The 13,623-nt window shown below is 52.6% G+C and overlaps 1 protein-coding gene and 1 long non-coding RNA gene across 3 annotated transcripts; both read left to right on the forward strand.

Annotated features, from left to right (window-relative positions):
- The first annotated feature begins 1,536 nt into the window (after positions 1-1,536).
- On the forward strand, positions 1,537-3,550 carry FNDC10 (fibronectin type III domain containing 10). Of its 2 annotated transcripts, none has more exons than XM_027565209.1 (2): positions 1,537-2,951; positions 3,103-3,550. In XM_027565209.1, the coding sequence occupies exon 1, from the start codon at positions 1,537-1,539 to the stop codon at positions 2,212-2,214; it is 678 nt and encodes a 225-aa protein (XP_027421010.1). In that variant the 3' UTR covers positions 2,215-2,951; positions 3,103-3,550. The 2 variants fall into 2 exon arrangements, with proteins under 2 accessions (XP_027421010.1, XP_027421011.1); XM_027565210.1 differs by having other exon boundaries at positions 3,209-3,550.
- Positions 3,551-6,039: 2,489 nt separating this feature from the next.
- Positions 6,040-12,040, forward strand: LOC113906694. The gene is made up of 2 exons (XR_003514957.1): positions 6,040-7,046; positions 11,864-12,040. It is a non-coding gene; the product is annotated as an uncharacterized LOC113906694 (long non-coding RNA).
- The last annotated feature ends 1,583 nt before the right edge of the window (positions 12,041-13,623 follow it).

The raw sequence follows: 13,623 nt of genomic DNA on the forward strand, positions 1-13,623 counted from the left end.
GAGTCCCCCATGATGCCAGGCAAGAGGCTGAACCCAGCCCCATCCCCACCTGCAGAGGGAGAAGCCAGAGGCAGGGCCAGGGTGCCTCTTTCTAAACCCTCACCCCAACCCTACCCCAGTAGGTGTAGAGACCTGGGGAGACCCTGCTCTGGATCTGAAGGAGCCAGAGAGGCCTGGTGTTGAGGGGCAGGAGTGTTGGGCCTGGGTAGGGGGCCGCTAACCCCTAGCTTCAGGCTCCGGTTGAGGTCTTGCTATCCAGTGCTGACACAGAATTCTGCGGGATGACCAGGAAGTGGTGAGGGGGGTGGAAGTAGGATGCTCCATGGGCGGGTGCATGGAGAGCAAGGACTCAGTGAGTGCTGGAGACCACCTCGTCCCTCCCCTGTGTCCTCAGGTGAGAGCAGCACCTGGAAGGGGCTGCGAGGGGACCAGGGTCCACAGGACAGTGGCCAAGGACCCCTCCCTCTCGCTGCTCAGAGCTGTGCTCCCTGCACGTGAGGCGCTCCTGCTTCACATCCAGTCAGGTCAGGCAGGCTTGGCTAGGGGCCCCCTGGCCCTGAGAGGCATCCGGACCGACAGGGGCGGCTCCCGGTCTCTGGCCCATGCTGAAGACAGGAGTGGGGGAAGGTGTGTGCCCTTCCTTCCCAGGGTAGTAAGGTCCGCCCGCTGCATCCGGTGGGCTTGTGGAGGGTTCTTCCCTTTGTGCATTCCTGCTCTCTTCTCGGAGATCCAGAGGGCTGCCCCAGGGCCCTATCTGCGAGAAGCCGAGGGAAAAATTAGAGTGGTCCACCCTGTAGCTGCCTCTTTGGTGCAGAATGAATAGTTTTCAGATGAGGAAGCCTCTTCTCGCTGGCGCCCCTCCCAGGTCGGCGCAGTCCACCTCTCAAGGAGCAGAAGCCTGGGGTCGGGGGATGGGGGGGGGCGTTTCCATCCTCACCCCTTCCAAGTTAGGGCATGTGGGACCCTTTCTTTGCCGGTCACCACCGTGGGTCTGGGATGAGGCGGCGTGAAGCCGCGCGCGCTCCAGACCTCTGGTTCTCCCTACCCAGAGTCACACCGCGTTCTCGCCGGGCATGGCCAAGGAGAGTCGCGGAGCTGCCCCCGTGGGCCACGACTCGAGACCCCAGTCTGCCAAAGCCACGGAAAAGCCCTAGAAAGGCCTGGCAGGGCGGGAAGTGGCAGGGCTCCGAAGGGCGCTCATACGGCGAGAGGCCAACAGGCACAGCGGCCTCGGCGCAGCTGGCCACAGCCGGCCCCCGCCCCACTCGCGCAGCCGCCCCCTCTCCTGCGAGATCCGATCTCCGGGTGGCTGCGGCCCAGCGAGGGTTAAGGGGGGCGGGACGTGGGGCGGCCCCGCCTCCGCCGCCGCGCCGGTCCGAGCGCGCACGGGGCGCGGGGGCGGGTCGGAGCGGGCGGCGGCGGAGGGCGCGGCGCGCTGGGCGAGCGCGGGGAGCGGTGGCGCGGCCCGCGTGACCCACCGCCCGCGCCCGTGCGCCCGCGAGCCCGCGCCCCGCCGCCGCCCGGCCCAGCCGCAGGATGCGCGCCCCGCCGCTGTTGCTGCTGCTGGCCGCCTGCGCGCCGCCGCCCTGCGCCACGGCCGCCCCGACGCCGCCGGGCTGGGAGCCGGCGGCCGACGCGCCCTGGTGTCCCTACAAGGTGCTGCCCGAGGGCCCCGAGGCGGGAGGCGGGCGCCTGTGCTTTCGCAGCCCCGCGCGCGGCTTCCGCTGCCAGGCGCCCGGCTGCGCAGCGCACGCCTCGGCCGGCCGCTCACTGCGCGCCAGCGTCCTGCGCAACCGCAGCGTGTTGCTGCAGTGGCGCCTGGGGCCAGCCGAGGCGCGCCGCGTGCGCGCCTTCGCGCTTAACTGCTCGTGGCGTGGCGCCTACACGCGCTTCCCATGCGAACGCGTGCTGCTCGGCGCCTCCTGCCGCGACTACCTGCTGCCCGATGTGCACGACGGCGTGCGCTATCGCCTTTGCCTGCAGCCACTGCCGCTGCGAGCCGAGCCGGCAGGCGCCCCGGAACCCGCCGCACCCGCCGAGTGTGTGGAGTTCGCCGCCGAGCCTGCCGGCATGCGGGAGATCGTGGTGGCCATGACGGCGGTGGGTGGTTCCATCTGCGTTATGCTCGTGGTCATCTGCCTGCTCGTGGCCTACATCACCGAGAACCTCATGCACCCGGCCTTCGGGCGCCCGGGCCTACGCAGGCAGCCCTGAAGCGCGAGGCACCTGCCCGCCCGGGCTCTACCTGCCCGACTAGGGCGCAGGAGGCCCCGAGCCCTCGGCCCGCTCTCCCCTCGTCGCTCCTGCTCCCTCTTTAGGACCTCCACACAGGGCCTTCTGGAGATGGATGGGGCACCGGCCCTTACCAGGGCCTGGAGTCACCGGACGACCTTCCCAGCCGAGCAGCTGACTCCCAGATTCCAGTTCGGGACTGGCCCTTGGGCCTGAGGAGAGGTGCCAGCCCTGTCCAGGGCTCTCCTCGCTCTCCAGAGGCCTTTGGCGGCGCCGTGAGACCACAGAGCCCCTTTTCAGAAGAGCCATCGGCAGCCCCTGGCCGTCACCCTGCGCCTCCAGCCCGTGCCGAGTTGGAAAAAAGCCAGGCTATCGTCATGGCTTGGTCACTGTGTACTTGACCAACTCAAGGGCCCTCGAGCCTGTCCCCTCCCCGCCCCGCCCCAGTGGGTTTAGGTAGCTTCGTGCCTTAGTATCTCGGGCCCATTGCGGGAGCCAGCCACCCGTCCAGTACTGTCGGAAAAGATCTGTGGCCCCGATGCTGGCAGCTTGTGTGTGCTTCTGGCTAAAGCCCCCTGGGGACCCTCCCTTCAAGCTTTGCAGGAGTGATTGGCCTGGGGAAGCAGGGTCCCGCGGCATTTCCTCGTTTGAGCATCTGACAGGCTGGAAGCCACGGCTTAGCTCAGCAGGCGGCCCAGCGTTCAGCTGTTGTATCCAGGGTGAGTGTCCCTGACCTTGGGGGGAAGCTGGTGCTTTGCCTGGGCTGGGTTCCTTCCCTTTCCTTTTGCGTTTCTGGAGAGGACTTTCCTCGGTGACGGGGCAGGTGGCTGGGAAGATGGGACTGGTCTGAAAGAACAGTGTTGTATGCAGAGGGCACAGGACAGATGCCAACCTTGCCCGGCTGGACCTGCCACTGTGGTCTGGATCCCAAGCCTCAACCACAGCATGACGGACAGTACCGTCCACCCCCTCCTAGAGCTGCTGGAGATGCTGCTGCCTGCCGGGCCCCTCCACCCTCTCACCATGGACTGAAGACCGGCCTTGCCCCTCTGTGGGCACCAACCACATGACAACGCTGGGCTCTGAGTGAGCCCCTGACTCTGGCCGTTCTGGACCTGGCACTTCTGGAGTCACTGTGGCTAACTCCTCCCCGCTCACCCCAGCAGCCACCAGTGACCCCCACACCAGCAGCCTGGCTGGTGCCCCCGAAATGCCCACTCCCTACCTCTCTGTCCTTGCTCTGCCCACCCCTGGTGTGGCACTGGCCAGGTGTGAGCCTGGTACCAGTGTCTAAATGTCCATCATTCTTAGACCAAAACCACTGTTTTGTGTACTTATTTGTGACAGGGGAGAGAAGGGGTAGGGTGAAAGTTGAGCCCCTTTTCCTGGCTCCTCAGGCATCAGTCAGTCCAGTGGTTGGCCCTGAACCCTTTGCCAGGTCACCTGGGGTCAGCACAGGCCAGGGACACAGGCATGCTGCCCTTGCAGTTTGTGTCAGAGGAACAGGCGGCATGTCCCTGGCTGGCCTTTCCAGCCAGGGAGCTGGGGAAAGCGTCTTCTCCCTGCCTGCTCTGTTGGGTGGGGGCAGGGCGGCACTGCTGTGGTTAGAAAAAGCCCAGTCTCAGGGATGATCTACTCGAGCTAAGACAAGCTGCAATTAGACACCTCCAGGAGAGCCCCCTCCCTGGCCTGGGTCTCCCCACGTGGTGCTGGAGCTGGGGTAGGGGGCACAGGTCGCAAGCAGGGCTCCTCTGGCCCTTCCCCCACCCCACCCTGGGCCTCCCCCACCTAGGCTAGGGTGTCCTTGAGATTCTGCAGCTGGCGGTGACCCTTCTGAGCAAACAGCTGTGGGCGGGCCAGGCTCTAAGGAGTGACTCATCCCTGCCACCAGGGGGTGGGGGTGCAGTGCAGTGTCTAGACAGCCCTGGGAGTAGGAGGGGTTTTACTTCATCCTGGCTTCCTAGGGGCCTTCTGCATCCCTCTGCCACCTGTGAGGGCGCTCAGTTATCTTCCACAGGCGGGCAGCCCAGCCTCCAGCTCCTGTGTGCAGCCGGTTTCAGAGCTGGGGCCACCATGAAGTTGTTGGGAGGTCTGCCCTGGACCCTTCCCTCGCCCTGCACCCAATCTGGTCTGTGGCCCTGATTGAATTCATGTCAGGTAGAGCCTCAGGCCTGTCCTCCCAGCTGATTCTTCAGACTGGTCAGCCCTGACCTGCAGGCTTCTGCTTCAGAGATGACTTTGCAGGGCTCTGTTCAGGGGCTTCTTAGAGGCCCAGTGCCCAGCCCAGCACAGTGGTGGGGGAGCACAGGCTCTGGAAACAGCCTGGAGCTGGTGTTCAGGAAGAGCACTTCTGAAGCCTTGCCATCTCCGAAGCTGCGCCTTTCCCCAGTGGCCCCTCGGTCCTCCCCAGGGGGTGCAAGGGACACTCAGGCTTCTGCCCTACTGAGTCCCCAGTCCTCCATCCCCACCATGTCCTGGAGGAGCCTCCCTCTCCTTTCCCCCTGCCCTCTCTGACTCATGCAAGGCTGGTGGGGGCACACGCGTCTTCCCTGTGCCCTGGAGGTAGGGTCCTGATGGCTGTTCCTTGGTCAGGACTTCACCCTCCTCACTGGTGCCTGAAGGCAATTTGCCTAAGCTTGTGATTTTTCTGCTGTGGGGCAGAAAGAACTGTTCTGCTTCTGAAACACTGAAGGGTTGCCTGGCTGTAGGCCTGGCCTGGCCTTTAAAGAGCCACACACAGCCATCAGCGCCTCTGTCTCACCTGTGAAGTGGAAACAGTCATAGGAGCAGTCTCAGAGGCCTGTTTGGAGGCTTACGTGAGGTCAGCCACGCAGAGAAGAGTTAAGTGTCTGTGCTGTTACTGTCCATGCCATGACTGGACATGCGTCTGGGCCGAGATCCCCAGGGCTGCATGCGTAGCCTGATTCTGCTCAGAATTCTGGGGTCCTTGAGATTCCGCTACCAAATGCACGCCCTCTGGTGCCCAGACCTGCCCCACAGCTTGTGTTCCACACTCAGCCAGCAGGAGGGATCAACAGTCGTTTTGTGAACACGTGCCAATGCCCTGTGTGGCTGGCTCTGAGGCCCCGACAATGACACCTGTAGGCTAGATGCTTGCTTGCTTGCCTGCCTGCCTGCTCAGGCCCCTCCCCATGGCCCCCAGGCAGCTGCTTGCGCTGTTGGTCCACTGGATATTCTGGCCTCTGCTCTCTTAGGAGAAACTGGTTTCATCTGTGCTGGCCTGTGAGGACCTCATATACCTGGGGGCTGATGAGCTAGGGGACACAAAAATGTGCAGACAGGATTGGGTGCAGTGGACAAAACATCCCTCCACAGGGGCAGGGTGTGGGGCCAGCGTTTCCCTAAGATCTCAGGATCAGTGGTCTGGGCTGTTGGATTTGGTCCAGAGGGACAGCCAGGGAGCCACTGGAGACCGGGGGGATGTGCAGTTTGGCCACTTCAGCTTAGAGAGTCCTGGACACTGACAGCTAGAGCCTCCTTCAGCCTCGCTGCAGCTTTTTGGGGACTGGGAATGTGTCCTCACTGAGCCAGCTGAGAGAGAAGGTAGCAGCCCCCTTCCAGGGAGGCGTCAGGCTGCACCTGACCTGAAGGCACGAGCCCAGGGGCCACGGGCAGTCTTCTTTCAAGGCCCCAGATTTCCCTCTCCTTTAGAGATGCACCTCAGACGGTAAAGCATCTGCCTATAATGTGAGACCTGGGTTCAATCCCTGGGTCGAGAAGATTCCCTGGAGAAGTAAATGGCAACCCACTCCAGTACTCTTGCCTGGAAAATCCCACGGACAGAGGAGCCTGGTAGGCTACAGTCCATGGGGTTGCAGAGTCGGACACGACTGAGCGACTTCACTTTCACTTTCATTTTAGAGATGCTAGCTCATTTCTACCTTGTATTGGCTGTCTTTTCAAATCTTCATTTTTTTCCAGTGGTCTGGAAATGTCCCCTTCATTTCTGATGCAGGGTGTTTTTTCAAAACTATCCTTTTCCTGTTTGGCTTACAATGAAACATTTGGTTTAAATGTCTGTTTTTTGGGCATGTCTTTCTGGTTTGTCTTCTCTATCTATAGGGATGTCAGCATGCTGCTTCTTTTTCCTTTTTTAAAAAATACTCGGCTGCGCTGGGTCTTAGTTTTCGCATGTGGAATCTTTAGTTACAGTATGTGATATCTAGTTCCCTGACCAGGGATTAAACTCAGGCCCCCTTGCACTGGGAATGCAGTCTTAGCCACTGGACCACCAGGGAAGCCCCTCTTATTTTCTTATGAGTCTGGATGTGAGTCAGTCACTGCTTTGTCCTTTTGGTCACATATAACAGAGCCAGGTTTCCCTCACTCTTAGGTGGGGAGTGGGCGGGCTGGGATGGTGTCTATAACATCCCAGCTCTGCTGTTAGCCATGTGTTAATTACATGGCCTCACACATCTGGGACCTGCCTTTCTCTTCCTCCCCAACTTTTATATGCACTCTCCTTCCTTTGCCCCGGTGTCTCTGTTCTGCTCAATTAGGATTCCAGTCTGGCAAATTCTCCCCATGCCTGTTCCCTTCCCTCCTGGAAACCACTCTGATCTTGTGCTGCTCATTTTTTTTTTTTTTTTAAACTCTACACCCTGAGATTTATCCATGCTGCAGAATGCACAAATATTTCATTTCTGTTCATTATGTGCAATTTCTAGTGTGTGTCCCTCAGGCTGACTTGTCCTCACCCCTGGAGGAACACGGGTGGCTGCCATGCTGATCACTGTGTCACCATGAAAACCCTTGTCCATACTCCTCAGGGACCTGTGTGAGGATTTTTCTAGGTGAGAGAACGTGGATCTTAGGGGTGTGCTTACCTAATTTCACCATTATCAGCTTGTTTTTAATGGCTAAAGCAGTGCAGAGAGGTTGTGACTTACTGATGTCTCACAAGTGCTCTGCACCACTGTGTTCTATCTCATGCTCATCTGTCAGTGCCACAGCAGGAACTGGATTTGAGTCTGTTCTGCTCACTGGAGAGGCTGCCGACCACTTCCCAGTCCTATTGGCTGTTTGAGTCTCCCCTCAGATGAACTGCTCATTCACGTTCTTGTACAACTTTCCATCACTATGGCTTTTCCCCCTTGGTTTTCAAGAGCTCTGCAAATACCCAGTTCTGCCCAATGGGACTTTCTGAAATTGTGAAGATGTGCTTTATCTGTGCTGTCTTAGTGTCCTGGGGCTGCCCCAACAAAATCTCAAACTGGGTGTCTCAGAACAGGAATTTGTCCTCTCACAGTTCTGGAGGCTAGAGACCTGAAACCTTTTGTGAGTCTCACTGTACTATTGAGAGAGACCAATACTACTACTCACTGTATTATTGCTCACCTTAATCCGTTATAATTTGATTGCATCTGCAAAGACCCTTTTTAAAAAACTGTTATTTTTTGTTGTGTTGGGTTTTTGTTGCTGTATGTGGGCTTTCTTTAGTCGTGGCGAGCAGGGCTAGGTCCATGGGCTTCTCATTGCAATGGCTTCTCTGGTTGCAGAGCAGGGGCTCTAGGGCGCTCCAGCTTCACTAGCAGTAACCCACAGGCTTAGCTGTCCTTTGGCATATGGAATCTCCCCAGATCAGGGATTAAACCCATGTCCCCTGCATTGGCACGTGGATTTTTAACCACTAGATGGTTAAACCCATTTGGACACCAGGGAAATCCAAAGACCCCTATTTTCAAATAAGGGCACATCCACAGATAACAGGAGTTAGGGCATCAACTTATTCTTTTGAGGAACACAATTCAATCACAGTGGTCACTAGTCAGTAGTAAGTCACTAATAAGTCATTGTGGATACTGTGGTTAGTGTAACTGAGAAATTGCATTGTAAGTTTTAATTAAGTGTTAAGTTTAAATATCCATATATGTTTATGTACTGAACAGCATAGTTCTAGATACATACCCTTGACCATTTAGCTGTCACAAATATTTTCTCCTATACTGTTAACATTGTCAGTAGTGTCCTTTGTTGAAAACATAACCTTAATTTTGATGACATCAGACCTTTTTCCCCTGTAAGTTGTATGTATTTTTTTGGTCTTAAGCAATTCTTGCATACCCAAAGAATACGTAAGTGGTCCCCATAAAATATTTCTTTCAACTGGCTTTATGACTTTACTTTTTTTATGTCTTTAGTTGCCTAGAGGGCATCTTTGTATATGGTGTGAGGTAGGGATCCAACATTTTATATCAGTACCCCAATCTGGTCTGCAGAAACAATCTATCCTTTTCTAGTATGTGGATAGCCCCACATCACATACCACATCCCGGCACATGCATGGGTCTCTTTACAGGCATTGATCTGATTATCTTTTCCTATTGTCATCCTCTATTAGTCTTACCATTATGATCTTAACATCTGTAGGATGAGTTTCCACATTTCACTCTCTTTAAAATGGATTTAGTGAGACTTATGATTCCTACTTATGATTCTGGAAAAGGTCAGTTTTCATTCCAATCCCAAAGAAAGGCAATGCCAAAGAATGCTCAAACTACCGCACAATTGCATTCATCTCACATGCTAGTAAAGTAATGCTCAAAATTCTCCAAGCCAGGCTTTAGCGATATGTGAACGGTGAACTTCCTGATGTTCAAGCTGGTTTTAGAAAAGGCAGAGGAACCAGAGATCAAATTGCCAACATCCACTGGATCATGGAAAAAGCAAGAGAGTTCCAGAAAAACATCTATTTCTGCTTTATTGACTATGCCAAAGCCTTTGACTATGTGGATCACAATAAACAATGAAAGAGATGGGAATACCAGAACACCTGATCTGCCTCCTGAGAAATTTGTATGCAGATCAGGAAGCAACAGTTAGAACTGGACATGGAACAACAGACTGGTTCCAAATAGGAAAAGGAGTTCGTCAAGGCTGTATATTGTCACCCTGTTTATTTAACTTATATGCAGAGTACACCATGAGAAACGCTGGACTGGAAGAAACACAAGCTGGAATTAAGACTGTCAGGAGAAATAGCAATAACCTCAGATATGCAGATGACACCACCCTTATGGCAGAAAGTGAAGAGGAACTAAAAAGCCTCTTGATGAAAGTGAAAGTGGAGAGTGAAAAAGTTGGCTTAAAGCTCAACATTCAGAAAACGAAGATCATGGCATCCGGTCCCACCACTTCATGGGAAATAGATGGGGAAACAGTGGAAACAGTGTCAGACTTTATTTTTCTGGGCTCCAAAATCACTATAGATGGTGACTGCAGCCATGAAATTAAAAGACGCTTACTCCTTGGAAGGAAAGTTATGACCCACCTAGATAGCATATTCAAAAGCAGAGACATTACTTTGCCAACAAAGGTTCGTCTAGTCAAGGCTATGGTTTTTCCTGTGGTCATGTATGGATGTGAGAGTTGGACTGTGAAGAAGGCTGAGTGCCGAAGAATCGATGCTTTTGAACTGTGGTGTTGGAGAAGACTCTTGAGAGTCCCTTGGACTGCAAGGAGATCCAACCAGTCCATTCTGAAGGAGATCAGCCCTGGGATTTCTTTGGAAGGAATGATGCTGAAGCTGAAACTCCAGTACTTTGGCCACCTCATGTGAAGAGTTGACTCATTGGAAAAGACTCTGATGCTGGGAGGGATTGGGGGCAAGAGGAGAAGGGGACGACAGAGGATGAGATGGCTGGATGGCATCACTGACTCGATGGATGTGAGTCTCAGTGAACTCTGGGAGTTGGTGATGGACGGGGAGGCCTGGCGTGCTGCGGTTCATGGGGTCGAAAAGAGTCGGACACGACTGAGCGACTGATCTGATCTGATGATTCCGGCCAAAATGAAGTAACAGGGATCAGAATTACTCTTTCACCTGAAGCAACTAAAAAACCATACAAAATATGTGAAAACAGTTCTAAATACATTGGCTGCAATGAAGGGCCATGACCCCTAATGAGAAAGGAAAGAGATGAACTGTGAAAGAGAGTTCTGTGACTGTTCCAGCTTACTGTCTGGAGGACTTTCAGGATGCAGAGCACAGAGGAGAGACTCAGGCAGAGTCAAGTACTGTCCTGACTTGAGTGGACGGCTCTGGGAGGCCAAGGTGGCTGGAGACTGAGGGGCAGAAATTGGAAGGAAGAGGACGTGAAGATCTGTAGCTTAGGACTGACTAGTGTGTGTGAGGGAATCACTGGGCCAAGAAAGGTAGCAACAAATGGAATCAGAGGCAAAATTCCTGAGTTCAAGCAGGGCCAGGAGCAGTGTCGCTAACAACTAGCCAGAGTGCCAACCCACCCACTGGGGACACTGATTCCATGTAGATCAGTTGCTGGAGGCTGCCCCATAGCTCACTGATATTCTGTTCATTTTTTCTGTTTCATTTATACTTTCTATCGGTATATCTTCTATTTAATACCCTTCTCTTCTTTAATCTCTAATCTACCATTAATCCCATCAGTATATTTTTCATAGCAGATATTTTAGTGCAATCTATAAAAGAACAAATTGATAAATTATACTTTATCGAACTTAACTTTTGACTTTGAAAGATACTGATCAGAGAACAAGACAGACTGCAAGGAGAAAACATCTATAAATCACATATCTGGAAAATATATATACACACTTAACTGGGGATCCCCAAGTAGATTAGTGTGAAGAATCTGCCTGCAATGCAGGAGACACAAGAAACCCTGGTTCAGTCCCTGGGTTGGGAAGGTCCCCTGGAGAAGGGCATGGCAACCCACTCCAGTATTCTTGCCTGGAGAATCCTGTGGACAGAGGAGCCTGGCGGACTACAGTCCATAGGGCTGCAAAGAGTTGGACATAACTAAAGCGACTGAGCACACAGCACAACTTAATTACAACACAGTGTTAAATGCACAAATGATTTGGACACCTCATCAAAGATGACATAGCAACAGCAAATAAGCACCTGAAACTATGCTTCATTTCATTAGTAATTAGGTAAATATACATTAAAAACACATTGAGATACCATGAGACATCAGCTATTAAAAACATTTAAAACTGAAAAGATTAATCACATCAAATGCTGGCAAGGATGTGGAGAAACTGGAACACTGCTTGTGGAATGTAAAATAGTACATCCGCTTTGCCAACAATTTGGCAGCAGTTCCTTAAGAAGTTAAACACACATTTGAACATGTGATCTAATCATCCTGTGCTCAAGCATTAACTGAAGAGATATGAAAGAATATGTCCATATGAAGTTTCATTCTTGGATGTTCACAGCAGCCTTAACTGTAGTAGCTAGAAGCTGGAAACAACCCAAGTGTCCATCAAGAGGTGAATGGATAAATGAAATGGGGAACACCCATACACTGGAATACTTCTCAGCAACAGAAATGAACCAACTATTTATATGTGCAAGATTATTGGTGAATCTCAAAATGAATATGCTGAGTGACAGAAATCAGACTGCCACCCACAAAAAAAAAAAAGACAGCACATACTCTATGATTCCATTTATGTAAAATTCTAGAAAATACAAACTAATCTATACAACAGGAAACAGCTCAGTGGTCACCTGATGAGATGGGGGGCAGGTGGAGGGGAGCCCAAGGAGGAATTACAAAGAGGTATAAGCAATTGTTGAGGGTGATACATGTTACCATTGTATTTGTTTTTTGACATACAGGACCTTCCCCACCAGGGACAGAACCTATGTCCCCTGTTGTGGAAGCAGAATCTTAACCAATGGACTGCCAGTGAAGCCTGTTGTTACTACTGGCGCATGGATGTACACATGTCCGAACTCTCAAACTCTACCCTCTAAATGTCTAGTTATATGTCATTAAATTGTCTTATTTATCCATCTCAGGTTGTTCTATATTCTCCAGCTCTTGAGGAATTAATTATCCTGCTTGATGAATATGCAAGTTACCTTGTGGGAGCTCACCCTGCTTTCAGTCTTTTATTGGTAATACTTGCTCATGGACTGTTCTTTGTCCCGTGTGACCCTGGTGATGGATATGTCCTAAGGGAACATTGGGTCCTGTTTATACTGGAGCCCTGGGGATTCCAATGGTCCAAGACTAAGTATATTTTTTATTTCAGCTTGGGGTTCCCATGCCACGAACGTATAAAATTAAACCTCAAAGAGATGCTGGTAGCCTAAGCACAGACAGTGCACAGAGCGCTCTGTCACCCACCTGGGCACCTTCCCCCTCAGGTATCTGCTAGATGAGCAATTGGTGAGTGTCTCCAGAGGAATGATATTTCTAAATACACTGGGCATACGCAACACAGCCATCTTGGCTGAAAAAGGAGGCCCTAACCCTTTTGAGCTCAGAGTCTGTGAAAGCAGTGGGAAAGAGATGCACAGAGTGCTAAAAACTGTACAGAGCCTTAAGAGCAAGTTGAGGGTGCTACTGGGAGCATAGAAAGGCCAGGGGGAGAAGACATGATGAGGGTGAGCTTTCCTGAAGCCCGTGACATCTGTCTGCAACTCTTAGGGCCTGGACTAAGACCTGAGGTATGAAGTTGCCTTATGCAGAGGTAAAAAAGGTAACGGACAAGCAGTTTTCAGCTGGTAGTCCCCTAAGTTCTAAACAGGAAGCTGGGAAATGTGAGGTAGGTGAGCTCAGTACTGCACTGGGATGGTCAGACCATAATGTCTTTGAATTACATTGGGAAAGCACATGGGGGGGGGGTGTTGTTTTCAAAATGTAAACAGCACTATTATTTGTGGTGGGTGTAAGAGAAATACATGTTCAACATAAACTACGAAGTCAAGGGTGCTTTATTCAAAGTACCCATAACCCTACTGCCCCCGTTCTCACTGCCTCAGTGCTCTGTCCTCCTAGACTTATGCTATACGTACATTTAAATACATAGAGAGCAGAGGAGCCCTCCTTCCTCCTGATTCGTCCCTCACACCCCCCGCCCCCCAACCCAGTCTTTCCAAGTAAATGATTCCTTGTTGCAGTCATGCACTGTCCCTCCCCCACACTATGCTCAAGGGTCCTTAAATACTCTAAGGGTCTGATTCTCAGCCTTTTCTTCCGTGAAAACATCAGTAGTAACAGGACACTGGAACATCAGTAAGGGTGGTCACTCACTGCCCTGGTTTCTGTTTCTCCCTCTCCAACAGCAAGACTATCTTCTACTGGTGCCCAAGGTCACACTTAGTCTACAGAGATATAAAATGCGGCCCCCTCCCCACACGCTGTTTCAAGCACCCTGTTCTACCTCTGTTTGGCTCCAGTGGCATTTTTCCCACCGGGATCCCCAATTCAGAACACACAGTACCTTTTCACTGCTGCCACCCCTTCACATCCTCCTTTCTCATCACTTCTGGATCCATAGTGGAACATCGCCATTCCCTGCCCCCTCCCTTTTTTGCGCCTCCATTGCAAAACATCAACTCAGTGGCCACTCCAAGCGGCTGGAGGACAA

The sequence above is a fragment of the Bos indicus x Bos taurus genome, chromosome 16 (genome assembly GCF_003369695.1).
Source record: "Bos indicus x Bos taurus breed Angus x Brahman F1 hybrid chromosome 16, Bos_hybrid_MaternalHap_v2.0, whole genome shotgun sequence".
NCBI lineage: Eukaryota > Metazoa > Chordata > Mammalia > Artiodactyla > Bovidae > Bos > Bos indicus x Bos taurus.

Excerpts from the sequence above, each read along its gene's own strand:
- FNDC10 (XM_027565209.1), top strand. The coding sequence starts at position 1,537 with ATGCGCGCCCCGCCGCTGTTGCTGCTGCTGGCCGCCTGCGCGCCGCCG.